This window comes from Mus caroli, unplaced genomic scaffold (assembly GCF_978045245.1).
Source record: "Mus caroli unplaced genomic scaffold, Mus_caroli_1 scaffold_10, whole genome shotgun sequence".
In the NCBI taxonomy this organism is placed as follows: Eukaryota; Metazoa; Chordata; class Mammalia; order Rodentia; family Muridae; genus Mus; species Mus caroli.
Window position 1 is genome coordinate 114,000,830 of NW_028227265.1, and position 26,982 is coordinate 114,027,811.

General features: G+C 45.1%; 1 protein-coding gene across 4 annotated transcripts in view; it reads left to right on the plus strand.

Moving 5' to 3' along the window:
• Positions 1–26,982, plus strand: part of Mcph1 (microcephalin 1) — a 202,087-nt gene that overhangs the window by 58,221 nt on the left and 116,884 nt on the right. For 3 of the 4 annotated variants that reach the window (XM_085844145.1, XM_085844143.1, XM_085844144.1), the window contains 2 exons: positions 8,333–8,370; positions 10,523–10,685. In XM_085844145.1, coding sequence (XP_085700271.1) covers positions 8,333–8,370; positions 10,523–10,685 — 201 coding nt within the window. The remainder of the gene's footprint in view (positions 1–8,332; positions 8,371–10,522; positions 10,686–26,982) is intronic. The other variant, XR_015048686.1, reaches the window with a different exon arrangement.

Genomic DNA, 26,982 nt, shown 5'->3' on the forward strand with positions numbered 1-26,982 from the left:
TTTACCTAAGTATGTGAACCTGGATTATTTAAATGTTTGAGTTTAGTAGAAGTGCTTCACACACACACACACACACACACACACACACACACACACACACTGTTGAAAGCATTTTATAGCATTCACTAACTTAACTTCTTAGGGTAAGGGTCTAGGGAATTTGTAGTTTCCCCTGTGTCTCCAATCTGTGACGTATGGCCTCATTTGGTGGCATTTCTTCATGAGAGCCATCATACAGTGGAGGATAATGGCTGCTTGAGAATCCCAGGTGAACTGGGCTTCAACCAGAATGGTCTCATTGCTGCCCAACAGAAGATGGTGGGGGCCTGGATGCCTGTGTGGCTATGGCGTGCCTCTCACAGGTGCTCCTTTGATCTTGAAAGCATGGCACCTAGTGTCTGACCTAGGACAGCTGTTTATACAAGCAAATAAGACTGTGCTCTTCAATGCACTCTGAGTTTATGCTACCACTCTGGCACTAGAAACTGCCTTTGAGTTAACCTTGACATCCCAAGAGTATCCCAGCTTGCAGTAGCCACGAGTCTTCAAATTGAAGGACAAAATTCAGTGTGCTACAATAAAGAATAACTTATTTAAAGATTAAATACAGAGAAACTAGGACTTCCTCCATCCTCAGATTATGTATGGCAGGTTAGAAGAGTCAGGTGTGTGTGGTGGAGGTGGGCTTGATCCATGATCAAACCCTTCACTTCCCAGATATGTTTCCCATAGGGACTTCTATTGGAGGGTTGAAAGCAAGCAGATACAGCTTTCTTGAGGTTGCACTGTCATCTAGAGGGGGTTGTTGAACCAGGGTCAGACAGTCAGAGTAGGAAAGAAAGACACATCAGGATGCATCTTAGCAGGGTAGTCACCACAAGGAGGCTGTGTAAGACAGACATCTTGGGCCCAAACTCAGATCCTAGGTGAGATTATAGAACTAGAAACAGGGATGTGGAGGGTGGGTGAGGGAGGCAGTAGAGCCCTGTTTCTTTATTTAAAACAAAACAAACTATAAGAATAGATTCCAAGGCAATATGTAGTTTTAAATATGTCCCTTATGTAGTACAGTGGCATGCACACATGCAAAAAAAACCAGAGTTAAAGAGTTTTGATTCCAAAATCTCTGTCATGGATCAGGCATGATTATGGTAGTACAAAACTGCATATCTACTTCTTAGTAGCATGAAATTTTTATTTGCTTCAAACTCAAAGCAGACAAGCCGAAAGATCTCTCAAGCCAGACTCTCTGTTATTTTCACAGTGGAGACAAGATCTCTGTAAACATCCATCCATTTAGAGAGAGCACCACACAGTCAGAGCATGAAACCAACAGAAGCTGGCACCAGACTCAATAGAATTGAAATCAGGTTCCTACTGAGACACCATCACTCACAGGGTCAGTCCCTGGATTCTTTGGCACGTCCCTATGTCTCCAGGGATGCACACAGGACTCCTGTGTTCCCTTTCCTAGATGTGGCAGCAGGGCCAGGTCCCTGTACCTACCCCGGGAGAGACAAAGCGACCATCCATCACTCTGTTCAGACTGGTGTAATGGGGGACCCCTCATGAAAACTGTAGGAAAGGGATAGAAGGAGCCAGGGTTTTAGAGAGCAGCCTATTAGTTTATCTCACAGGTATTATGAGGGCACATGGCAGTGGACTTCTAGGTCACCAAAGAAGATGTGGGGGGGTGGGTGTTATTTTTGACTCTGAGAGCAGGGAGTCTTGTTAGAACACAAAAGGTGTGGGGGGTGGAGGAGAGATTTAAATTATCATTGTTATTTTCATGGTGGTACATGACTGGTAAAGTTTAGCTTTGTCATAGAGAATCGGCTCCCTAAAAGATCAGAACGGGTATTATAGCCATCTATAATATTAGATGTGTCCTCCTGGTCCTTTCTCATAACACTGAGCAAAGTTTTCTGATTATAATTAGATCTTTGCATTATAACTGTTACCTTGCACCGTGGCTCTCATTTGGCAGCATCGGATTATTGTCATTGAAGAGAATCAAGCACCAAAACTCACTCAGCTTCTATATCTGTTTTTGAAATCTCATACACAGACAAAGTTATATGGGCACGACTCAAATTCTTGTGGAATTATACTGTGAAGATACATATGAACACTTTAAATATGATTATTAACTTTGTAGCACTTGGGAATAATTCATTCAAGTGGCTCTCAGTTAAGACATCCATACAAAGAAAGGTCAGGTGGCCTGTCATTTGTAAAACGGGCACTGCAAAGCCCTCCTGGAGTATCGAATTCAGCCGTTTCCTTGTACTTCGTCATTTTGTGTAATTGACTCTGGTGAGTTGTCCTATTCTCCAGTCACGTCACCTAGAGAAGTTTCTGCTGCTCCTCCACAGAGCTTGCTGATGACCCACCAAGGTCAGGGGGCTTCTCCTGCCCTCAGAGCTTCCCATGAGTGAGGCTCCTTCCTGAGAGAAGCTGGCAGTGGGTAGATAGCAGGGAAAGAGCATGTGTGTGTGTTGGAGGGCCAGTACACAAGTGCCACACATGATACGAAACTCAAACAGGTGTGGGGTTGTTAAAGCTCAGAGCACTGTGGCCGGAGGAAAGGAAACACTGGAGGAGGCAGGGCTATGCAAGGGCTTGGTCAGCCTCCCAGCTTGGCCTGAGGAAACTCTGAGTTCAGACTGGCTCTGCTGTCACCATGGTGATTGACTTACAAGGCACGGTGTCCATCAGTTCAACCATTCTTTCTTCTTACGGAGCTAATACCATCTACAAATCGTGACCTTGTTGATTTTCTTTTAAATATTGATGGGCAGAGGTTGAGGCAGGATGGTAGCTTTCAAACTCCTGTGTTTTTTCAGCTAAAATACTGAGTTCACCATGTTGCAAATAAAGCCCTGGACCCACCTTTCCAAGACACAGTCTCTCTGTGATGCTGAAGAGTTTGGCCAAAGCCCAGGGAAGGTTCTAGAAACACCCACTAATTGGGGGCCCAGTTTTGGTCCTCAGCTTTTCTTCCCATCACTTAACTGAAGGAAGAAGTTATAAGGACACAGAGGATGGGTAAGGGCAAAAGAAGATGCAGCTGGAGGTTATAGTCTACAAAACGGTTTCTGTTAGGGCTGAAGAGATGGCTCAGCAGTAAAGAGCACTGGGCTCCTCCAGAGGCTCCAGGTTCTATTCCCATCACCCACATGGTGACTCATAACCATCTAAAACTATAGTTCCCGAAGATCTGACACCCTTACCTGTCCCCTCTAAGAGTATAAGATGTACACATACGGGACACAGCCATGCATGCAGGCAAAATATGCACATGTTATATAAAGTGAAAGATATTTTTATTATCAAGTACCTCTTTAAGATTTTTATGTAGGGAAGAGAGGTGGCTCAAGAATGAAGAGGACTTGCTGCCCACGAGAGGACAGTCCTTCAGGCGCTCATAATGTAACTTCAGCTTCAGGGATCCAACATCCTGAGTGTTCGTGTGCATGCGCGTGTGCGCGCGCGCGCGCGCGTGCGCACACACACACACACACACACACACACACACACCTCTTTAAAGAAATAGTTTTGTTTATGCCTCGCAGAAATGCATCCCACTGATTTTGAGGCATTTAAGGTCTCTCTGTAAAACACCCCATAAAGTGAGCAATTCTGCTTAGATGAGCTCTTTGCAGTGTGGCTCTGGTCACGTGTTCAGGGGGAGCATTCACCTGTCTTTCCAGCGTCATAGTTCCAAGTCAGCGGCCTTCCAGCCTGTGGATTAGGATGAGCTTGCTGGTCCCCCTTCATGTGACCCAGCCTTTTCTCTAAGTGGCTGAACTTCTAAGGCCTCTAATGGATCCCGCTTAGATAATCATGGGCTGTAATCCAGGCCTGGACCTTGTCCAGTCCAAACATTTCTCAAATAAACTCAAAGTACAAGCCTGTGGATCTTGAAACCAAGGAAGGACTACCCTGTGACTCGGGAACAAAGCTTAGCAGGTACAGTGGCCTAGAAGGTGCTTTCATGTGATCACACAGTGGTCCAAACCGATAGATAAACTGAACCAAACTTAATCAAATTGCAGTTTCTAAGTTGGGCAGCCAGGTTCAGAAACCTGATCCAGGACTCGGCAGGCAACATCTGGGGCCAGAAATCAGAAGAGACATCACCAGCCTGATGGGTCTAGTTTGGCATTTCCCTCATCTTAAAAAGGCCTGATCATCTGCCCGGCTGCCTGCCAATGACTAGAACCTGCCGCTGGGCCCAGCTGGGACTGTTTAACACAATGTTTATCACTAAGGCTTTTGCTGTTTTTAGACACTAAATTATAGTTTATAGTGTAAAGATTACAGGTACTGAGGCATCCTTAGACCTAATTTTCTATGACTTAACAGCTAACTTATTAACAAGCTAGTTCCTCTCCTCTTCCTCAGAAGAAACTAGGTTCCATTTACATAGGGCATCAAATGACCAAACCAAACAGCCAGATTCCCGCACATTGCTTTCTCATCAAAGGCTAGTAGAGAACAAAATAGAAAATGAGAAAAATTCTTAGCAGAGTTTTAGAGACTCAGCCTAAAAAGCCAATGAAAGATGTGTCTTGGTCTGCGCTGCCTGGGGTACACTGCTCTGCTGTGGGGTTCACAGGCTTCGCCCTGAGCAGAGTAGGTCTGCTGGGCATTTCAGGAGACTCTCAAAACTGAAACAATTATTTTTTAAGGCATAGGAATGACTCTTGCACTGATATAAAATTAATATTTGACACATTCATTTGTGAGGGAATCAGAAAGCCCTTATCTCCTATTCAAAGGAGAATAAACAGAGGGGGTGGGGAGGGAGAGGGAGGGAGGAGATAGAGATAGAATTAATGTCACCCTTAGGTCCTGGGTTGTGAGTCACCTGCTTAATTCAACCTTCCACTCCCCCTTAGTCCCATAAAGCTGACCTGATGCCAGGAGAACACGCGTGACTTAGAGGAGAGCATGTCCTGCTTCTCTGCACACTGGAAGTGTGTGTGTGTACAAGCCACATACCCTGGACTCGTGACCAATTGCCATAGTATACCCATGTTTTACCAAACTCTTTCCTTTCAGTCTGAGAAACCAAGTCCATTGGCCACGATAGAGTTCATGGCTTTCTTCTGGTGGCCACCCTGTCTTTGTCTGTGCTCCTCTCACACTCTGTGGGCCTCAGCCTGACTTTTAAGATGATTTTTAGATTATCACGCATGTTGAAATGGGTTTGCTAGTAGTTTCCCCACTGGAGGAGTGTGTCAGTCAGCTTCAGTTAACTGTTACAAACTACCTGAGCTTGCTATCTTATGAAGCTTGGGTGATCAGCTGGCCATGTTGCTTTGTCCTCTGGTGATGATGCATCATGGTAAGAGATTGCAGCAGAGCAAAACTGCTCATAATTTTGTGGCAGGGAAGCAGAACTCTTTTGTGGGGGAGGAGAAGTCTTATAGAACACACACACTCATACCACACACACAGAGGACCCCCTTTCCCCACTGTCCTAAAGACCAGGCCTATGTCTTAAAGGTCCCATCACCTCCAACATCAGCATATATAAGGTCCCATCACCTCCAACATCAGCATATATAAGGTTATTGGACCTTGAAGACTTAAATTATAGTGGCGCAAAAATCAGTTGAAGCCCTACTGGGTGGACATCTCATGCCCATAAACAATCATCTTACGTGTTATGCAATTGTTCCTTGTCCTGTTGCTATGACAAAACACAGAACAGAGCAATGTCAGGAAGGAAGAGTTCATCTGGGCTCCCAGTCTAAGGGTGCCGCCCATCACGGCGGGGCGCACAAGGCAGCAGGAGCATGAGGCAGCTGTGAGCGTGGTGTCTGCAGTCAGGGCCAGGGAACGATGAACACTGGCAAGGCTTGCTTCCTCTTTATGCAGCCTGGCCTCCATCCCCTGGCATGGAGCTGCCTGCATTTAGGTCTTCCAGCCTCAGTTCACTTAACGTAGGCAGTGCTTCATAGCCTAGTCCAAAGCTTGGCTCCATGGTGACTCTAAGCCCTATCAAGCTGCCAATCAAGATACCTGTTGCATGTTACACTCAGATCTTACCTCCAGCTCTGAGTTTGGCAGCTGCCAACTTGGCAACCATGTTGACTTTGTCACACAGCCGCCTGTCCTGCCATCTTTCAGCGGCTCCATCTCTTTAAATCACTTGTAGCAGTAACAGGTACCAATACCTGTCATGTTCTTTGGAGACCCACTGCTTGGTGAATGGGAGGAGTCACCAAGATATATCTCCAAGTCTCTCTGTGTGCCATGACCTGTATAGCCAGATAAGTGGGTTTGCTGGCTTTCTTTGTAAGTCATTCTCTGCCTTTGCTCATTATGCCACATAGCTGTGGCACCTTTTAGGACAAACACAAAATGTTCCCTAAATCTTACCTTCCCACCAGCCACCAGTGACGACTAAGCCTCCAGCTCCTTCACAGTCCCCTCAGGCTGGTTTTGTACTGTGTGGGTTTTTAAACAGCTGATGGAATAGGCGTCACGTGTCATCTCAGTGGGACTTTAGTGGTGTTAACCCAGTCACTTGGATGTCTAACATTCCTATTTGACGGACATCCCCTCCTTTTCTTTGGAGCCATATCTCTCCAAGCTGCTTGCTTGCTTTTAAAATTGAGGCTTTGATGTTTTTTTATACACTTCTTTTTTATATGTATTTTTGCCTGTATTTATTTCTGTGTACATACCACATGTGTGCCTGGGGCCTACAAGGTAAAAAAAGGGCATAGGATCCCCTGGAACTGGAGTAGCAGAGAACCTGGGTTCCCTGGAAGAGCAGCTAGTGCTCTTAACCAAGGGGGCATCTCCCAGTCTTTTTTTTTTTTAACATTGAGTTGTCAGAGAGGCCAGAGATTGACATTAGGTGTCTTCCTTGACTCCTCTCTGCCTTGTATGTAGAGACAGGGTCTTTCATTTGTGCCTAGAGCTCAGTGATTCAGCTAATCTACCTACCAACTTGCTCTGGCCAGCACCTCTGGCTTCTGACCAATGGGGTTACAGATGGTCACCCAGTATTTGCTTGGTTTCCTGGAGATCTGAATTCTAACCCTCACACTTTCACAGGTGCTCTACCCTCTAAGCCGTCTCCCCTGCCCTTCAAAAGCATTTTGAATTTCCAGTGGACAATATTGTGCCACCCGTTGAATTTATTCTGTGTTGTTCTTTTCTATTTGCTGTCAGTGGGAACTGCTTTCTTAATATTCTTTTCTGATCGTTCCCTACTAATTTGTAGAAGTATAACTGTTTTTGTGTGTTGATCTTATTTCTTGAAGCCTTCTTGAATTTATTTACTTCTCGTGGTTATTTTTATTGAAAATCCAGGAAAAAAAAAACAACCCTTGTAGAATCCAATCTGAGGGTGGAAGTGGTTTTATTATTTGCTTTCCAGTTTTAGTCTCTTTTATTTCTCTGTCTTGATTGTCTGGCTGATGCAGTGGTTTAGTTTTTGAGCATAACAGTTCATCTGGGGGTTAGAAACTACCCCAAAAGGACCCTGGGAATCGCCAGCCATATGCCGACGTGGCTGGTATGTAAACCCATGTGGCAATCTAGACAATGAGCTTGTGACTGAAGAGAACCTGTGGTGGGCAGGCAGTAAGGAATATGGGGTGTATGTGTTTGGGGCAGTGGGGAGGTGCCCAGCATCTGTTTGTCAGGCCCCAACAGGGTAAAGACAGCTTGTTCCCTGCTGCTGTGCCCTGGAGCAATGAATGCTGTCCCTGGCCTGTGGCTCCCTGGACTGTTCCACCCCTGCTGTGTCAGAGATGACAGTAAAAGCCAATGTAGGGTCAGCCAGAATCATGTTGGATGAGTGGAGTCTCCCATATCCATCCAGGCCTTGAATCTAGAACCAATCTAGACAGCTGTGCTTTTGTCGTTGCGTATGGGTTATCAGAAGTGCGGAAGGGGCCGGGCGGTGGTGGCGCACGCCTTTAATCCCAGCACTTGGGAGGCAGAGGCAGGCGGATTTCTGAGTTCGAGGCCAGCCTGGTCTACAAAGTGAGTTCCAGGACAGCCAGGGCTATACAGAGAAACCCTGTCTCGACATGGTTGACCATAACTTAGGAAGAACAGACCAGTCTTTAGAGCATCCTCTCACTCCTTCATAACTTTAAAGTGTGCACTTTGAGATTTCTTGTTGTTTTTTTCCAAGTGCTATAAAGTTCTTGTGTGTGTGTGTGTGTGTGTGTGTCTGTATGCTTAAATGTTTGTGTTTAAGTGATGTAACTGTTCGAAAAACTTATTAAAGTTCATTTCCGTAGGAGAGACATTTCTTATATTTTGACTGTTTTTTGTTCTTCTCTTTTGAAATCCATAGCCAACGAGAACATTGGTCATGACAAGCATGCCATCTGAGTAAGTACTTGTTGTTTTGATAACTTTCTATTGATTGCAAAATTTAGCCTTTTCTTGTATATACTGTAGGTCTTTGTGCCTTTAGGCCATCCACAGAACTGGACTGGGTTACTTTTACTCAGTGTAACTGGTATGAGGTTAAAAGATCACTGGAAATTAAAAATGTAGTTAAGTGTGGGCAGTCAAGCAAAAAGCTTTTTGGTCCTTTATATAGCATTAGGAGATTTTATTTTTTGCTTTCCATTTTGCTTGCTTAATTCCTAATGGTTCTGTTTGTCTACCCCTCACCCTATGAATGTTCAATAAACTGAGCAGTGCAGGTTGAAACATTTCCTTACCGATGATCTTAAAGGAACACTGTGGTGGGAAGCTTTCTCCATCTGGTCTAAAGCAGCTATCTCTGCATCTTGTTGAAGGGTTAATGGCCTGCTGGCGTACTCTTATCTTCTCCCTTAAACACTTAGCACAATAAAGAACATCCAACAAAAATATACAGTACTATATTCCTTGCAAAGGATTTTCAAATTTGTGTTTAAAGGGGAAAACCACATTTTATATATATACATATCAATCATAGGACTTGAGGTTTTAAGACTCTCATCAAAACATCGGTACACGTCGGTGAAAACACACTTGAGAAAGCATTCGAGGATAGAGCATTTTCTGTGGTGGGCCTTTTTTCTTACCCAAGGTATGGAAACAAAAGCGCCGGTGCTTTAAACACTGTCTGTCATATATTGCAAAGGAGGACTCCTCTTACTTTTATTAATAACTTGTGATGTGCCACAGACACGTTAGTCTACTCTAGAAATACTGAATATGAGCATAATAAAGTCCTTGATTATTCTGTAAATTTAAAAAAAATGATAGCCAGTTATTTTTCTCATTAAAGGATTGAAAAAGAAAAGTTTTTGTTTTGGGTGCACAGCCCTCAGCTCCCTTCTCATCTTACATGTCTTGTGTATCTTAAGGAGACCTTGGACAGTCTGATTCCACATCCAATTAACAGGGCCATAAAAAAGCAGTTGTTCCCAATTAGCACATCCATGAGCTGCTGGTAGCTGCCAGGCTTGGAACAGAGAAGATCAGATATTCTGAAGTGAAGCTCTAAACTTAATCCTCTCTGAGATGCTAACAAGCACAGAGCCTCCAGGTTGGTTGAGGAGGGGCCATCTTGACCCACTCTGCAGAACCCTAAGATTAGACGTTGATGGAGGTCAGCCCTCCTCACAGGGAGGCTGAGTCCTTGAAGTGCTGTACGTGAGAGATAAGACATGGAGACAGTCCACAAACGTGGAGCTCAGCAGCCTGCCCACTGTGTGAGAGGAGAGAGGCACAGAGCATAGCACAGCCTAGGAGGCCTTGGTCATCGTTCCTGATTCACTGACGATTTCCAAACTATTCTGGAGCAGGGGGCCATGGATATCAGCAAGCACACTGTAACAGGAGAAGCAACAGATGAGAACTAAAGGCCTGTGTAAGGATGCTAGAAGAACATTTTGAAAACCAAAAAAGTGTTCCTGCCATTAAGAAAATGACAGGTTAAGGTGCTAGTGAGCTTTGGGAATTAAAGAGATAATTTGAGTCCTTTGTGTTTTTAATGGGAAAAAAAAAACTGCATCTGACACTCTAATAATGTTACATTTTCAAAGTAAAGTAAGCAAATAACAATCTGTGTCCTGGGCTAGTGGGATTCTTGTAAGCAAAGGCTCTGCTGCAAGCCTAATGACCTGAGTTCCATCCCAGGAACCCTTGTGGTAGAGAGAAGGAAACTACCGTGACAGTTGTCCTTTGCCCGCCACACAAATGTCATCACACACGTACATACGTGTACATGCATACATACATATACATACAAAACATATGTATTTTAGAAGAGCATGCACACACTGGTCAAGTATGCACGAAGTACATAATCTGCTGTACAGACGGATGGCAGGAGCCTGGCTCCCAGTGCCTGAGCTGTTCCTACATAGCATGTGCCTGTGTGGACATCATCCGTAGGCTCATGCGCTTAGACTTGAGGTGTGAAGTGCTCCTGTTTCCCCAAACCCCATGTTGCACTGCAACCAAAATGAAGCCAGACTTCGAGCCTCTGTTTCTCTGATGGGCACGCAGCATGGCGGCTGACTGTTGACTCTCCGGTCCACAGGCAGCAGACCCTCATCATCCAGGTGGTGAGCACACTGAAAGGCTTTTCATTCTCACCCGAGGTCTGCGAGACCACCACCCACGTGCTGGTAGGGAAGTCTGTCCGTACCCTGAACGTGCTGATGGGAATTGCTCGCGGCTGCTGGATTCTTTCTTACGAATGGGTAAGCCTTCTGGTTGTCGTTTGTTTTAAAATGAGGTGGTCGCTAGATACTTTTGACCCGAAGTACCTACATACGCTTACGTGGACCAAAGTGCACCCTGTAGGCCCTTAGGTGTCCCTGAGAGCTGGGGAAGTTATTCTTCCTGCAGCCACACTGAGAGTCCCTTGGAGAGGGACGAGCTAGAGAAAGGCAGAAACCCTTAGGATAAACTCCCAGCCTCCGGAGAAAATGAGATCAGAACAGACTTGGACTAAAAACACACACTGGATTTTCTCACACGCCAGCGAGTGCTGCTGTGTGTTTGACTAAGGAGCGATGTGAACTATGCTCGTGATGGCTCAGAAGCCAAAAAAAGAAAAAAGAAAACTCCCGAGATTGTTTGCACAGATGGATTTGCTTAGGAGGAAACATGTTCCTCTAATCCTGTTTGGACATGTTTCACCAAGCACACATGGGTCCGTAACATGATTTGCTCTGCATTTAAGGCAGTCCTTAAGGATGCAGTATCCTTTTCATAATTGAGAAACGTTGCCGTGGTCTATCAGTCAGCGTGCTTGTCCTGTGATCCTGAGCCGAGGGGTCACTTGGAAGCCCACCAGCTCACTGCTAATGGGAGCAGCAGCACTGCTTACTTACTAGTGTTATGATGACGCCGCCCACGGTCCTCTCTCCTCACCCAAGAATGCACTACATTAATACTGGGTTAATTTAATCCTGTAGGATTATACTAAGAAAACAAGCTACAGATGTCCGCCTAAGAATGGCTCTAGTCTCTTTCCTGTGTCATAACCCACAGGTCTCTGTTACATAAAGGTTAACAGGGGTTGAGAAGAGGCGAGATTGCTAAAGTGCTTGCTGCACATGAAGACCTGGGTTCAAATCCCAGGGCCCCTCCCAAAACTCCTGGTCTGCTGGCATGAACTTGTCATCCATCCCGCCCCTGCACACAGGTTACAGGCAGGCAGATGCCTGGGGCTGTCAACCAGCCAGCCTAGCATGATGAACAGATAGATCCCAATTGAGGGATAGTGTCTCAGAAAACAAGGTGGGTGGTTGCTGAGGAAGGGCGCGAGGCTCAACCTCTGGTGTCCGCACACATGTGCACACACAGGGAAAAATGCAGAAAGGCTTATGAGATTTCTGTTTAAAATTATGACATGCAAAAGAATGAAAGTATTATGTTCTGTTCTGGTTTGGTTTGGTTTTTTCAAGACAGGGTTTTTCTGTATAGGTAGGTCTGACTGTCGTAGAACTTACTCTGTAGACCAGGCTGGCCTCAAACTCAGAGATCCGCCTGCTTCTGCCTCCGAGTGCTGGGATTACAGGCATGCACTACCATGCCTAGTTGAAGTGAGTCTTAAAAGGTGGTGTTTTCAGAGGCCATGGTTGCTTTACCTAGTTACATCTGAACACTGCCTCTGCCTGTCTGTGAAATACCACCTAATCACTAAGCTTCAATAACTGGATTCCCTGTTTTGTTTCTAACTAAATATGTCTTCAGCACTTCATCTTTCAATCCCTCTTCCTTTCATGTTTCAAAAGGAAACATGTTTCTCTATAGACATACGTATCCATACTTACTGCTGTGCCAGTCTGTTCTCCTGGGCGTTGAGCTGCCAGGAGAGACCAGATGAGGGTTTGGGATACTTACTGTATGCTTAGAGAAAGACACTTGTAGGTGAGGGGCACAGGAAAGGAACTGCTGGCATCCCCACTCCATGGCGTAGTTACAGAAGAGTCCAGAGCAGAGAGAAAGAGGAGCCAACTGGACATGGCTAGGGGCTCTGTCCTTCAAGAGAAGGGAGAATAGGGGAAGAGGGAGAGAGAGAGTAGGGGAAGGAGGAGGAGGAAGAGCACAGAGAGGGAGCAAGAGGACAGCAAGAGATAGAGGGAGACTGTGGGAGTACTGAGAATACAGGATGAGTATCTGGAGCAGGAAGGATCCTAAGGTGTGGGCTTTGAAATATTAACACCCTACTTGGGAATAGGAACTAAAGGACCCTCACTCTTTGCTCCATCTTTATCCCTTTAGAAGGTTAGTCCGTGATCATTGTGGCAGGGAGCAGACAGGCATGACACTGGGCCAATAGCTGGGGGCTTACATTATGATTCCCAGATATCGGGGAGAGAGAGAGAGAGACCCTGAGACTGCCATGGGTGTTTGAAACCTCAATGCCTGCCCCTAGAGACACACCCACTCTAACAAGGCCACACCTCCTGCTTCTCACCCAGTTCCGCTAATGGCACCAAGCATTCAAACACAGGATCCTCTGGGGCCATTCTCTTTCCAACTGCCATTGTTGCTACCCGCCGCCGGTCACCATAGTTTTATATAAGAGCAGTGCATAAAATAAGTCATCATCATGGGACTCCTTCCTATCCTACAGCTCCCATAAGCTTTCCATCCTCTCTGCTGTGCTGGTCCCTGGCTCTTGCAGAGTGTGGTGTAGAAGCCCAGCACCCAAGTCTCTGTGTGAGCCTTCCCTGTCCACGGCAGACCAGTCCAAGGAGTCTTTAGAAGGTGATTTGACCTCACCCAGCGTAACGCTGTTAGCAAATTCCTCACTAGAGCCTGTGACTTAACAGCTGGGGATTTCTGCCCTGGGTTACAGAACCAGGTTTGAATTTCTTCTCACGGAGCAGGCCTCATATTCCATCCAATACTTGGGCTCTCTCAGAGCCTTCAACTACCGTGTCCCAGCAAGCAGTCCCTGTTTGGTTTGAGAGCACTATTCTGGGGGGCTTCATCTCACGCATAATGAAAATGATTGCTGTGCCAGCAGCCGCTAGCCCAGCACTGTGTAGCATCAGTGTCTGCCACATTGAGCAGATGTCTGTCCCTGTAACTGACAGCTGCCAGGTCCTCTCCTTCTCTACCACGGCTGCAGCGTTCCTTAATGTTGAGGGTATGGGGGTTTTGCTTTGTTTTTTGTTTTTTTCCTTTTATTTTTAATTATTTTTTTATTTTATGTATATGAGTACGCTGCAGCTGTCTTCAGATACACCAGAAGAGGGCATCAGATCCCATTACAGATGGTTGTGAGCCACCGTGTGGTTGCTGGGAATTGAACTCAGGACCTTTGTAAGTGCTGGTGCTCTTACTGCTGAGCCATCTCTCCAGCTCCTGAGGTTATAAGTTTTTGTATTGGATCCTTGAGAGATGGCATGAACCTTGCTGTCAGAGGACCTCAAACTCTGCGGTCCTTCCTCTAACCCCATCTCTAGTGCAGTTGGGGGATTCTTAAAATATTCCCTTTGGCTAGTATGAGAAACTTAGCTCCAAGGAAAACATTTCTGAGAATGTTTTTATTTCAGGGTTTGTGTAGTGTTCTCGGGAAATCTCTGTGAAAGACCATTGTAGCAGTCCTTCAAAGTCAGATGGCTGCCTGTGGCCAGTCAGTCACAAAAACTCTGATTTTGTAAACCAGTTTAGTACGGATTTTTGCCTAATCTTTATTTCCCCATTTGAGCACATGGGTAGTGATGCCTGTGTGTTCACAGAGCACTAATTTCCCTGGTGTTCACTCTGATGTCTGGAAAGACAGTTATCCTTGTTTTTCTGACTTCATGACAGAATTGCCTGGCAGATAAGTAGGACAGAAAGCCGTGCCTGGCCCTGCTCGACCTGGGAAACCCGGAGTACCACATCAGAAAACAAGCTCTTCTGACAGAGTCTCCATCTGGACTCAGGGTCTGTTAAACATACTGCTTGCTGTAGGAGTCATCAAATACCCGTCACCTTGTCGTGACTTGCTTAGTGTGTCTCTTAGTCTCTGACTCCTCTGCAGCCTGGCTCTGCCTTTTCATCACTTGTGGTCACTAAGAGGCTAGCAGAGCGCCCTGTGACCCAGCCCCTCCCTCATCCAGCTCTGTCTCCAGTCAAAAACAGCCTGGCAGCCACAGAGAATTCAACCCCTTTTCATATTATACAAATGTCATCTCTAAACATCTCACAAACAAAGCTTGATAAAAGCCTTTTAAAAGTTAAATCTGCTGTAAATCCAAATATTTCTACAGGATCTTAAGGAGCTCACTATAAATAATCAAGTGCTTCCTGATTCAGGAAGAACGAAATGAGTTCCTGCCCTAGAATGGTGCGGGCAGGCCCGGGCTTTCTCCCCTTGGCTCGCTGGCATCAAGAATGGCATCAACTGTAGAGAGCAGAGCATGTCACTCACGTGTGCTCTGCACCACTTGCTTCCAAGTCCTTCCCAGTGCTCATCGTAGAGCCTAAGCTAGGTCCAGCCAGAACCAGATCTGCCTCCCGCTTGATCAGTACCTTACACTCCCTTCCAAAGACTGCTCAGAAATCAGCATCATGAAACGACCTCTCGTCGTGAACCTTACATTAATAGATTCTAAGGATAACTTTTTAGGCAAATCACAGTTGCTCTATCACATTCACATCCAGACTTTCTGCTTTATCTCCTCCTGCTCCTCTGGTGGGCAGCTGTGTACAATCTTGGGTTAGCTTGGCCATACCCGGAAAGTAGGGACGTCAAGCTCCCAGGGATCTGTCTGAGTGGCCTCAATCCAGAGAGATTTCACCCCTGCTATCGGTTATGGCATGAGAGCCTGCAGGCTACAGAGCACTTGCTATGTGCCCACTCGCTGGTTTCTTCAGAGCACTTTGCAACATAGAAACTGCACTTCTAAACACATGTGCAGATGAGGATGCAGTGCTTATCTGACTTGAACGTGGGTCTTTGAGACACCCTTGGTCAAGGCATTGTCCCAAGGCAATGGCCACAGTCAGTTAGTTATCTTACCATATCCCTGCCTTATAGATTCTTTCTACGGGGGTAAAACTGTAGAGTCTGCCTGTTTTTGTCCCTTGTGGTATACCCGAGAACTTTTTCCACGGAGAACTGGCTATGGACCACTACATAAGGATTCTGTCTGGAGCCCTTCCCTAATCCTCTGTCATCATTTTTGTCCCTCTGGCAAGATCCTAGAGTCCTTTTCCCACACTGGAGGCACAAACTGCCCTTAAGAACATATTAAAAACACAACCACACAATCCCCCTGGAAAATGCGGGCCTTGGCACTTACCTTGATGAGAACAGTGGGAAAACGTATCTGGGAGGGATGGGGGGGGGCGCCCTCTGGAGTCAAGGCTGTTTTTTTCCCAGAGAGAAGACACCATGAGCCACCAGCACCACAGGCTTCACCATGGACAAAAAGCTCTGCCACCATTGTCTCTTTCTATAAGGTGATCAAGGGCCAAGAGTAGCTTCACAGGTCACTATGAGAAAGGATGGGAAGCCACTCAGACTAGGAGGTAGAAGGCTTTTGTCTTCCTGTCCTCCGCTCCAAATGGGTTTCGGGGAGGCCAGAGCAGAAGCAGAGTAACCAGCAGCAGTGGGTAGGATAATCCAGAGAGAAACCCCCGTGGCCATGACAAGGGCTGCAATAGTGTGTGTGGGTAGGTTAGAGAGAGCTTGTCTGCAGCCTTTGGGTGCAACAGATTTGATAATGCGTGTTATATGGGAGTAGAGGGAACAAGGCGACTCAACCTACAGTTTTACTGGTGACAGCCATGCAGTTCTACATAGGAATAGTGAGAGAGAAAAGCATGGACAGGCCAAGATCAGGTATTCAAGGAGAGAGAGAGACAGAGAGAGAGAGAGAGAGAGAGAGAGCGAGAGAGAGCGAACGAGAGAGAGAGCGCCCACATGCATGCGCATGCATGTGTGAGTTGGGTATAATAAAGTGTCACGGGATGATTATATAATGAAGATCAAGAATAAGAGTAGGCCTTAGGCTGGACCAATCCTAAGGAACCCAGAAAGATGGACAGGAGCAAGCAAGGATATGGTGTTGCACGTTGTAAACACACTCACTTTTTCACACTAGGGAAAAAGTCCTGGATTACAGTTAGTTTTAAAGTATAAGTTTCTGTGTCAGGCAAATAGTTTCAAAGAATTAAAGCAAGAATCAGTAAATAGGGGCACTCAGCCTCACTCAGCTTGTCTGTGACATAATCGGGGGCTTAGGTGCCAACACTGTTTCTCCTTTGCCACTAAATCTGGATGCTGGGTCAAATATCCGGGGCTTGGTTCTCCTTGCTTATGAAGGAGAACTCTGGGACATCACCTCCACGTTCAAGTGGAACCTAAGTTCAGAGCTCACTTTTAGAAAATGTGTTAGTGAGCTAGAGATGGCTCAGCATTAGGAGCGCAGGATGCTCTTGCAGAGGACACGGGTTAAGGTCCCAGCACCTACACAGTGGCTCCCAACCATCTGTGACTCCAGTTTCACGCAGTCCAGTGACCTCTTCTCGTGTCTGCTGGCACCAGGTATGCACGTGGCACACATATGTACATGTAGAGGATTACTTACAATACAAGAGATAACACTTCGGATAGCATCCTCACCTTCCTTTGTTGCTTCTTTGTTGCAAGTTCTCAAATAATTTCTTACTCCTGCTCCTATCTCATTGTACCAGGATTTAGCCTTGAGCCCCATGGTTGCCATGGAGTGCTGAGCTATATCCACAACCCAATCTCTGATGGCTCGATCAGTCTTACTGTTGGTAATAGCATGGAATATTTTATCCATTGGCATGCGATGGAAAATTCACCCATAATTTGGCTTAATTGGAACTTTCCAACAGCTGTCTTTCGCCATCTGTCATTCAGTTCCTTCCCAGTGATGCTGGGAGGCTGTCTGCTGTCCACACTTTCAGGGTTTCTGAACTTTATCCCCAAGCTAAAGCAGGCTGCCAGGGAGCATTATACTTGAACTATGCTAGTCCGACCTGAAGTGCTGCTGCAGTGGAGGAGACTTGAGCGCCCACATCAGCTCCGAGGAGAGCTGATAGAGAGACACGTGGCTTTCAAAGGCATTTGTACTACTTTTCAAAACTATAGTTGACCACTTCACTCACTTTCCTGTGTGATACATTTCATGCCTATTCTTATAGTGCATTCAGAGAAAATAAGTGTTATGAAAGAAAAAAAATAATAATAACATAATAATAACTTTTGCTAGAGAAGAAGGAAGGGACCCCAGGTTAGCTTGTCCACGAAGTTAGAGCAGCCTGGAGTGTGCTTCGAGTAACCCTCTGCCTTTGCGCTTTCCAGCTGGTTTTGTTTTCTGCATGTCTCTGCTGCTGTGTTAACATTCTGCACACCTAATAATTTATCAAGCTCTGGCCATCTCCAGCAATACACAACTTTAGGGACCTGTCCTCAGCATTGCCTCCTCTTCTGCCCAAACTGCCACAGAGTACCACCCCAAGCAAGCAACTACAGCATCACCGCAATGTTCCAGGAGTCATTTTCCCTTGAGTATTGTTGAGTAACAACAGAACAATAGAAAGAGCATACATGCAGTGGATTCCACTCATAGAGTGTTTAGTTTTTGAGCACTCCTGACTTTCTGGCACTTGAAGCAAAATATTGACTTCAGTTGTGTAACTAAAACAGTATTTTGCTTCCTACCCTTTGCCATGCAACCATTCTCCCATTAAACCACACCCCTCAGGACCCTTAAAGAGAAATTTGTTACATGACTTAGAGGTCCTCATACTCTCCTTGGCACCCGATCAGACACGGGGCCCAGTGCCTATTTTCTGAATGATTAAATGAAAAGATGCATGGCCTATTTTTTTTATAAATTGGAGAACTTTAGGTTCTGTCACACCCTAAGTTGCCAAACTACCTATGTAATTAGTATCTCTCTTATTTAAATTCAGTAAAGTATGTGCTAATTTTTAGAAAGTAGGATAAACTCCAGTGTTTCCTTTAGTAACTGTAGTTTTCAGAGCGTTGCCTTGTTGGTCACAGTAACTTGTGCTTTGGTTTCATACTGTGAAGTGATGTTTCTGCTATTTATTTTAGTTACATTGGAATTTGTTATAGTTATTTCTTTGTTTTTATTCTGATAAGGAAAGTACGTGCTCATGCTATTTATAAAGATGTTTGGATTTGACATCCAAGTCCAGTGGTGAAATGCCGGGTCACCCTGGTCACTGCATAGCTTGTTGAAAAGTGGCTATGACTGAGCAGTTTAGTCTCTGGCTCTCAGAGAAACTCATTTTTATTTTAGTGAAATGGAAAGGACCAGGTCTAGCCCAAGTGCTCTATTCCATAGAGTTCAGCTCTTGTGAGACTGCTAAGGGATACGCAGGCATTTCCACATGTGGTTGGATACTCCTGGAATCCCAGCATGCAGGAGGCAAGAGGCAGAAAGGAGCCTGATTTGTGTGCAACTCAAACCATGTGAGACCCTGTCTCAAAAAAGTCACACACTCTGTCTGTGCTAGCTAGTTTTATGTCAGCTTGACACTAGCTAGAGTTGTCTGAAAGGAGGGCAACTCAATTGAGAAAATGTTCCCTAGAAATCTGTCTGTAGGGCATTTTCTTAATTAATGATTGATGCAGAAGGGCCCAGCTCATTGTGGGTGGTACTGCCACTGGGATGGTGGACCTGGACTCTCTAAGAAAACAGAATGAACAATCCATGAATAGCAAACCAGTGAGCAGCAGCCTTCCATGGCCTCTGTATCATCTCCTGCCTCAAGGTTTCAGCCCTGGTTGGATTCCTGTCCTGACTTCCTTCAGTAGTAGACTGCAATGTAGAAGTATAAACCAGATAAACTTTTTTCTCCAACTTGCTTTTGATGATGGTGTTTTATCACAGCAATAACAACCCTAACTAAGAAACATGCAAAAAAAAAAGTTATATGTCAGTATGGGAATTTATCTAGTGTCTGTCTGTCTGTCTATCTGTCTGTCTCTCTCTCTCTCTGTTAATATCTTCTTAAAAGGAGTGAGTTATTTATTTTGGATAGTGTGTTGTATGTCTTCGGTGTCTTAAATATCACTAAACTTTTAATTCCCTCCTTTTTTTTTTTCCTGTAATACCACAGTGTGGTGGTTTGAAAAAAAAAAAAATGGCCTCATAGACTTGTGCTTGAATACTTCATCCCTGGATGGTAGAACTGTTTGGGGAAGATTAGGAGGTGTGGTCTTTTCGAAGGAATCGTGCCACTGAGGGCAGGCTTTGAGGTTTCACAAAATAATACCATTTCCAGCGGACCTCTCTCTGCTTCCTGTTTGTGGATCAGGATGTGAGCTCTCAGTTACTGCCTCAACACTATGGCTTCCTGCCACGCTACCCCTGCTCCCACCATGATGATACACTTTCTCTGGGACTGCAAACCCCAAATCTCCTTCTACAGATTGTCCTGGGAGTGGTTTTTATCACAGCAATTGAACAGTTACTACCTGAAGTGGGGTGTTACCGTGACAGGCCCGATCATGCTGTCATTTGAAGTGATACAGAAGACTTTGAGGGGAAAAATAGCTGGTTAGTGGCATGCATGCTTTTAGTCTCAGCACTCAGGAGGCAGAGGCATGCAGATCTCTGAATTCAAAGACAGCCTGGTCTATAGGGTGAGTTCTAGGACAGCCAGGGTTATCCTGTCTTTAAAAAAAAAAAAAAGGAAGAGGAGGAAGAAGATGATGATGACACAGATGATGGTAACATCTGAGGTGATAAGGATGACAACTACTTTGGGACTTTCAGAGTAGAAAATCAGTTGAATGCACAATAATAGGCATTCTCTTATGTAGTTTACCATCCATGCAGAGAGCAACACAGACTATCAAGGCTCAGCTCAAGTTGTTTCAGAGGGAACAGTCCTCTCCAACTGGGTTAGAGATCATTCTTGCAATGCTTTGTAGTAAAGACTGTGGCTGTTTTCTGCTCTTGTCCTAAAAATCTGAGGCTTAGCTAAAAAGGACTAAGTTCTTTGGTGGAGGAGATTTCAAGTCAAGTGTGTGGGCCTATTTGGACAGGGTGGGAAGGCATGGCCTCATTAGAGGAAGTATGTCACTTGGAGTCGGTTTCAAAACACACCTGCCATTCCCAGGGATCTCTTTCTGCCTCTCACTTGTGGATCAAGATGTGAGTTTCCAGATGCTGCATGAGCTGCCTGACCTCATTCCTTTTTTCCATCTTCATAAACTTCTGACTCTGCAAGCTCAAATTCACTTCAAAGTCACCTTGTTCATGGAACAATAGCAATAGAAAAGTACCTGGTACAGACAGATCAGAAGGTGCTGCATGAAATCTAGGTTCTGATACGGGTGACAGTGATCTAGATTATCTCCACAGATATCCATATGCCCAGTGTCATGATTAGACATCGGATAGGAAGGCACTGGAAACCAATTAGACATGTTGGGTCTGGAGAAGAGCTGTTTCCCAGTTGTGTCAGTGCCGTAGTTAGGGTTTCTATTGCTGCAGTGAAACACCATGACCAAAATGTTGAGGAAGAAAGGGGTTATTTGACTTACTTGCAGATCACCAACCAGCACTGTTAAGAAGTCAGGACAGGAACCTGGAAGCAGGAGCTGATACGGAAGCCATGGAGGGGTGCTGCTTACTGGCTTACTTCCCATGGCTTGCTCAGCCTGCTTTCTTGTAAAACCCAAGACCACAGCTCAGGGATAGCACCACCCACAATGGGCTGAGCCCTACCCCTACCTCCATTGATCACTAATTGATAAAATGCCTTACAGCTGGATCTCATGGAGGCATTTTCTCAACTAAGGCTCCTTGCTCTCTGATGACTCCAGCTAGTGTCAAGTTGATACACAAAACCTGCCAGTATGCTCAGTTACAGAGAGAGGCTGTTTCCCAGGTGATCTGCATCTGCCAGTTCTATTGGTCAGCACAAGCATCTGTGAGAGTTGGTGGCCTTCAGACCTTTAAGAAATGGTTCATGGTCCAGGGGATTCATGCTCACAGTTTGTGAGTCTTGGGTTCAACACTTCCACAGTCTCTGACTCATATTAGTTCCAGAGGTGACCTAGGGGCTCATCTTTATTCTCAGAAAGGCTCCAACTTTCACATGATAGTCTGCAAATGGATGGGTTTCATACTAACCTTATTCAAAGCCACTGTGTCCTTGGGGAAGCAGTGACACTCCAACCCCTGGTTTGCTAATCTATAGCAGGTCAAGACTATCTATCTATATGGTGTCAGCAAATATTAGCATGTAGCGTTATCATGCAAAGAACCTTGACACTTTTCTGGAGCATTGTTAAAGTCATAATTGGTAAAAACCCTAACAACCTTACACGAGGTCACAGGCCAGATGATGTTTTAATGATACCTCCATCATAGATGACTCCATGGAGATGAAGTCTGGTCAGTCATTGTCAGGATGGAGCTGGAGAGAAGACAGGGAAGACTTTGTGGGCATAGACAGGCCTTTGTCACAGTTTGTTTTTTGATGGAGGCAAAGGCAGGCAGATCTCTGAGAATTCAAGGCCAGCCTGGTCTGTATGTCAAATCATTGATACACAGTGAGACCCTGTCTCCAGAAGAAAACAGGGAAGGAAGTGCTGGAGGGATGGCTCAGTGCTTAAGAGCCCTGGCTACTTGACCAGCCGACTCTGGGTTGATTTATAGCACCCACACTGACTCACACCCATCTCAAGCTCCTGTTCCACATGATCTCATACCTCCTTCTGGGTTGTCCTAAGATGCTGCACACACGTGGTGCACAGACATGTAGGCAAAGCACTTACGTGTACAAAATTTTAACATGAGTATTGAATATGTCTATATACAAGTTTTTTTCAGTAAGCTTTGAAACTAGAGGGGGGTGACAGGACAGTGTGGGAGAACTGCATGCATTTGGAAATATTTGCTATTATTAAAAACTTGCACATGAAAACCTGTTCCAATGTGGCAGGCACTGCATCTACTAAATGGTCTTACTTGTACCTTTTAAAACAATTTATGGAATTATAGGAAGCATCTCTTGGTGTTGTGAGATAGGGTGGAAATGCATAGGGATAGCTTACTTTGGAACTAATATTATTGCCTTGAAACTCTGCCAAGTCAACTTGGGCTCTTTGGAAGACCAGACCTCCTGTTTTTTGGCTCCATAGTGCATAGGACATAAGTAACCATTTACTTTGTCATTAGAATTAAACTGTTGGTCTGTCTCTCTGTGTCTCTCTCCCCCTGTCTCCATCTTTTCCTCCTCCCTCCTCTCTCCCTCCCCACTTCCCTCTGTAATGACATGGGCACACTGTTCTACTAACTGCCTGGTTACTCTTCCATTGTTAGAAATGGGTGACACACATTATATATGTGAAGGATTAACTAGCTTGCCCTTTGTCCCAGGTTGTCTGCTTTCTCTGTGTTTAATCAGTTCTTTATACTGCCTATTTGGGGAAGAACCACAAACTTTATTCATTACCCTGAAACAGCTAAAATGATGTGCATAGTCCAGTTTGTCCTAACTTTCATTGTTTGAGAAAAATCACCATAATCATTAAGACTGAGGCTCTATGAGATCTGATGGGGAGATATTTATAATTTGAAATTTATGGGTTTAACAAGTAACAATGTACTTTCATTGTCCTTGAAAATACTGTGAATGTTTCTGTATGTTAAACCATAGTTGCTGGGGGAAGATATGTAGATAGATGATGGCAGAGACTGCCCTGCCACTGTTCTGGTCAAAGTAAATAAAAGACCATGTACGTTTCAGTCCCTGCTCTGTCTGTTGACAAAGTGGACATGAAGCAGACCTTGAATAGTATAAAGTTAATTAGGTTCCAGTGGATTAAATCTGTGACTCAAGTCTTCATCGGCTGTTTCATGCAGCTTATAAGAAACCCCCTCTTGCTCCTTTCTCCATAGGACCCTAAAGGAGCTCACAGTGCCATAGCAGCCCAGGCAGGCCTTCAGATCCTGTAGCTGGTGATGATCTTAGTCAACTTCTGATGCTCCTGCCTCCACCTCCTTACACACATGTTGATGTTGTGCTAGGGACTGTCCCTAGACTTCCCTGCATGCTAGGCAACCACTCAACCAACTCAGGCTCCATCCTCAACCCGTGAAGTTGAATTTTTAAAAGAAGAGCTGAATATCTGTTCTTCCGTAAACAAGCCCCAAAATAGAGGTCAGGGAGGCTGGTTATCTGGAACTGTGAAATAAACTCAGTTTTTTTTATAGTACAGTCACAGTAAGTTTGGTCATCAAAATCTCGGCTGTTCATAAATGTTTCAGCATGACCTACAGCAGTGCTGTCAAGTGAGTTGAATCGGCTTCACGTTGTATTTCATGTCAGCACTTAATCATTGCCGAGTGGAGCTTTTAGCTTTCTCAAGCCCAACCCAAAAAAGTCTGTCTTTCAGATTAGTTCTTGCTGTCATACAAGGCCGATCCACCATCACTTTCAATTAAAATAATTTGCTGTTGTTTTTTCTTTAAAAACGTTTCTTGAGAAGTTAGACAGTAAGGAAGCTTTGCTTATGGTCTCTGCTTAGGAGATACATTGTGAGTAAAGATTGTTTGTCCTTGAGGTATTTTTGTAAGGCACTAAAGAAACAGAACTGGGAGCCATGAAAACAGTTCAGTGAAAGAAAGTGCTTCCTGGTAAGTAAGCCTGGCCACCTGGGCTCAGTCCCCGGGATCCACAAGGTGTCCTCTAATCATGGTGTTTGCAGACTTGTGAGTGCACAACTGTACAGGAATACACATGAACACCATTTGAACATCGTGGCTCCTAAACTGTCTAATGTTCTAAGATCCATAGAATTTCTGCAAGTTTCTTGATTTTCTTGAATTGATCATTTCAGTTGTTAGCGTCCGTAACAGCCTTCACCAAGCTTCTATAGAAGCATCTAAACTAACATTCATCTTTCCTATGTCTACACATCAGAGAGCCTTTAATTCCAGTGTCTTTGAGATGCTACTGTGACCTCCTTGGTTGCTCTGCCTCTCTCAGAACTCAGGCTCACAGGCAAATGTTTGATCCAGGCGTCCCACTGCCATGTCACCAGAATTCCCTTTTTGTTTGTTTCATCTGATTTTCCATACTGTGGCTGCTTTGCAGTCGGGGATGGGGGTGGAGCTGAGGGTACAGCTATACCCAACACAGAGCGAACAGAATGTATTAATGTAGCCTGGCTGGAGTCCTGGGTCCCCTGTAAATGAAAAGGTGACAAAGGCCAAATCTCAGTATTCCCATGCTTTTTTTTTTCCCCCCCTCGATAAGTGGCCCCAGAAAGACTGCCCAGTACCCACCTGAGGGCACTGTTCCTGTGTCCAGGGTGACATCTGTGTACAAGTTCCTTCCAAGCTCCATTGCCCTTAGAAAAGCCATGGCTTTGCCCTCATCTTGCCTCAGCAAAAGAGCTGCTCCTCTAACCTGCCCTCTTCCTGCAAGTTGCCTTTACCCCACTTTCTGCAGCTTTTGGGAACCTGCAGAAGGATTTAAATATTCCATTCCGTCTCCAGACACTTGAGTTTCTGCTTTCCCCAGTTGGCCACCATTCTTCCATCTGCTCTGCATTTCCCATGCATTTAGTTCCGCTGTCTCTTCTGTGTACCGCTTCCCTCCTTCAGTCCCCAGTGAAGCTAAATGTACACTTAGTTTACTCTAACAGCCAGATTTCAGCTGCATTTTCTTCATGATATGTAACAGTCATCTTCACTTGCTTCTAATAACAGCACCACTCTCTAGCTTCCCCGACTGCAGCCAAATTTCTTCACACTGCCCAAGAGAACTATAAAAATGTGTGCAACAAGAAGAGACTTGGAGGGTATGGAGGGATGACTCAGTGGTCAAGAGCACTGTCGGCTATTCCAGAGGACTGGGGTTTGACTCTCAGCACCCACATGGTAGCTTACAACCATCCATAACTGTAGTCCCATACAATTCAGTGCCCTCTTCAGGTGTGCAGATGTACATGCAGACAAACACCCATATGTATGCATGTATATGTGTATATGTATGTATATGTATATGTATATGTATAAATAAGGCTTTTGAAGAGAGAGGGAGAGAAAGAGACTTGGTTCGCTGATATAGGGTGAACTACATAGCCTGTATGAAGAGACATCATCATCTCACTACATCTAAGAATAAAGCAAGAAAACTGTTCCTCTGATAGGTTCATCAGCAAAGTGCGGGATTTAGGAGTGAGTCACATGCCAACACTACCATTTCTGTTATCCAGTTTGTGTAATGCCTCTCCTGTGTTCAAGTCCTATGCACGGTGCTGAGCTTAAACTGAGGTGGGTCCTGGAGGTAACTTCCCCCACCAAGGCTCACATACACACAGGACATAGTCCCCACTCACAACTCCATCCCTTGCTGGATTTAGTCTCTCAGCTGTTTTCGTCTTATGCAGTACTTTCTGGGAAATGTGTGTGGTTGGGTAAGATTATTTCACAAGCCCACCTGAAATCCTAGAAAACAGACTTCCACTATTTTGAATATTGCACTGAGCTAAAGATGGGTTTGGCTAATGTAAGGGCTTGTGCCAGAAAAACCCTAAAAGACCCCCAAGGAGCCGATTCTGATACAATCTTTACTCAAGCTCGAGCTTGGGCCACACCGCCTTCTCTGACCGAGCAGAACAGGAGGGGGCTGAACGCTCGGTTTCAGGCGAGCATTTCTAGAGCCAAGAAGTGGGTATCTAGCTTGGTATGCATCTGTCTGGGGGACCAATATGGCCTTTAACATAATTGGCTGCTGTTTGGAGCCGAACCATAAACTTAACCTCTGCTTTCCTCCTGATTGGTGGTTGTTAGGAAGCAAAGTGTCTAGAGGTGTAGATTTGTTGGGGAATAACCTGGAAACTGGTGCTAGACGAAGGTCTTGTTGGGGGCGGGGTTACCTGGAAACTGGTGTTAGGAACCAGCCTGTTAATTTGAGTTCAACCTTAGGTCAGGTTTTCTAAGATAGAGTCTGAACCCAAAAGATTTGGTCTATCAGGCTAGAGTACAAAGTTGTTTTTCTGTATTACTGAGTCTGTGATTTTAGTGAAATCAAATCTATGTTTTCTGCTACCTCTATGCAACATCTATTTTAAAGAAATTAAATGTATCCATTTGCTTAGCAAAATTGTACTGTAAGTGCCTTACAACTTTATTTTCTTAACATTTAGAAAGGAGCAAAGTCAGAGAGCACGAATGTTCCCCACGAACTTGTTTAGGTTCAATTGACATTTTAATGTGGACTGAAATTGGAACTTGAGCCCCACACACATTTCTACAGCTGACTCCTGGCCTCTAGCTGGTGTGCCGAATTTCCCACCGCAGGATTCTACCATTGCTGCATGCTGACATGAACTTAATGTTGAAACCACATTTTATCTCCTGGGCTGATTATACAAGGTCGCGAAGACCCACATATCCACAGCATTATCTCTAAAGGATAGATAGCACTGGGAGGCCGATAGCGGTAAGGGAGGGAACACTGTGTAACGTGGATGGCTTTAACCCACACAGTAATTGAACTTATTAAGATCTTTCT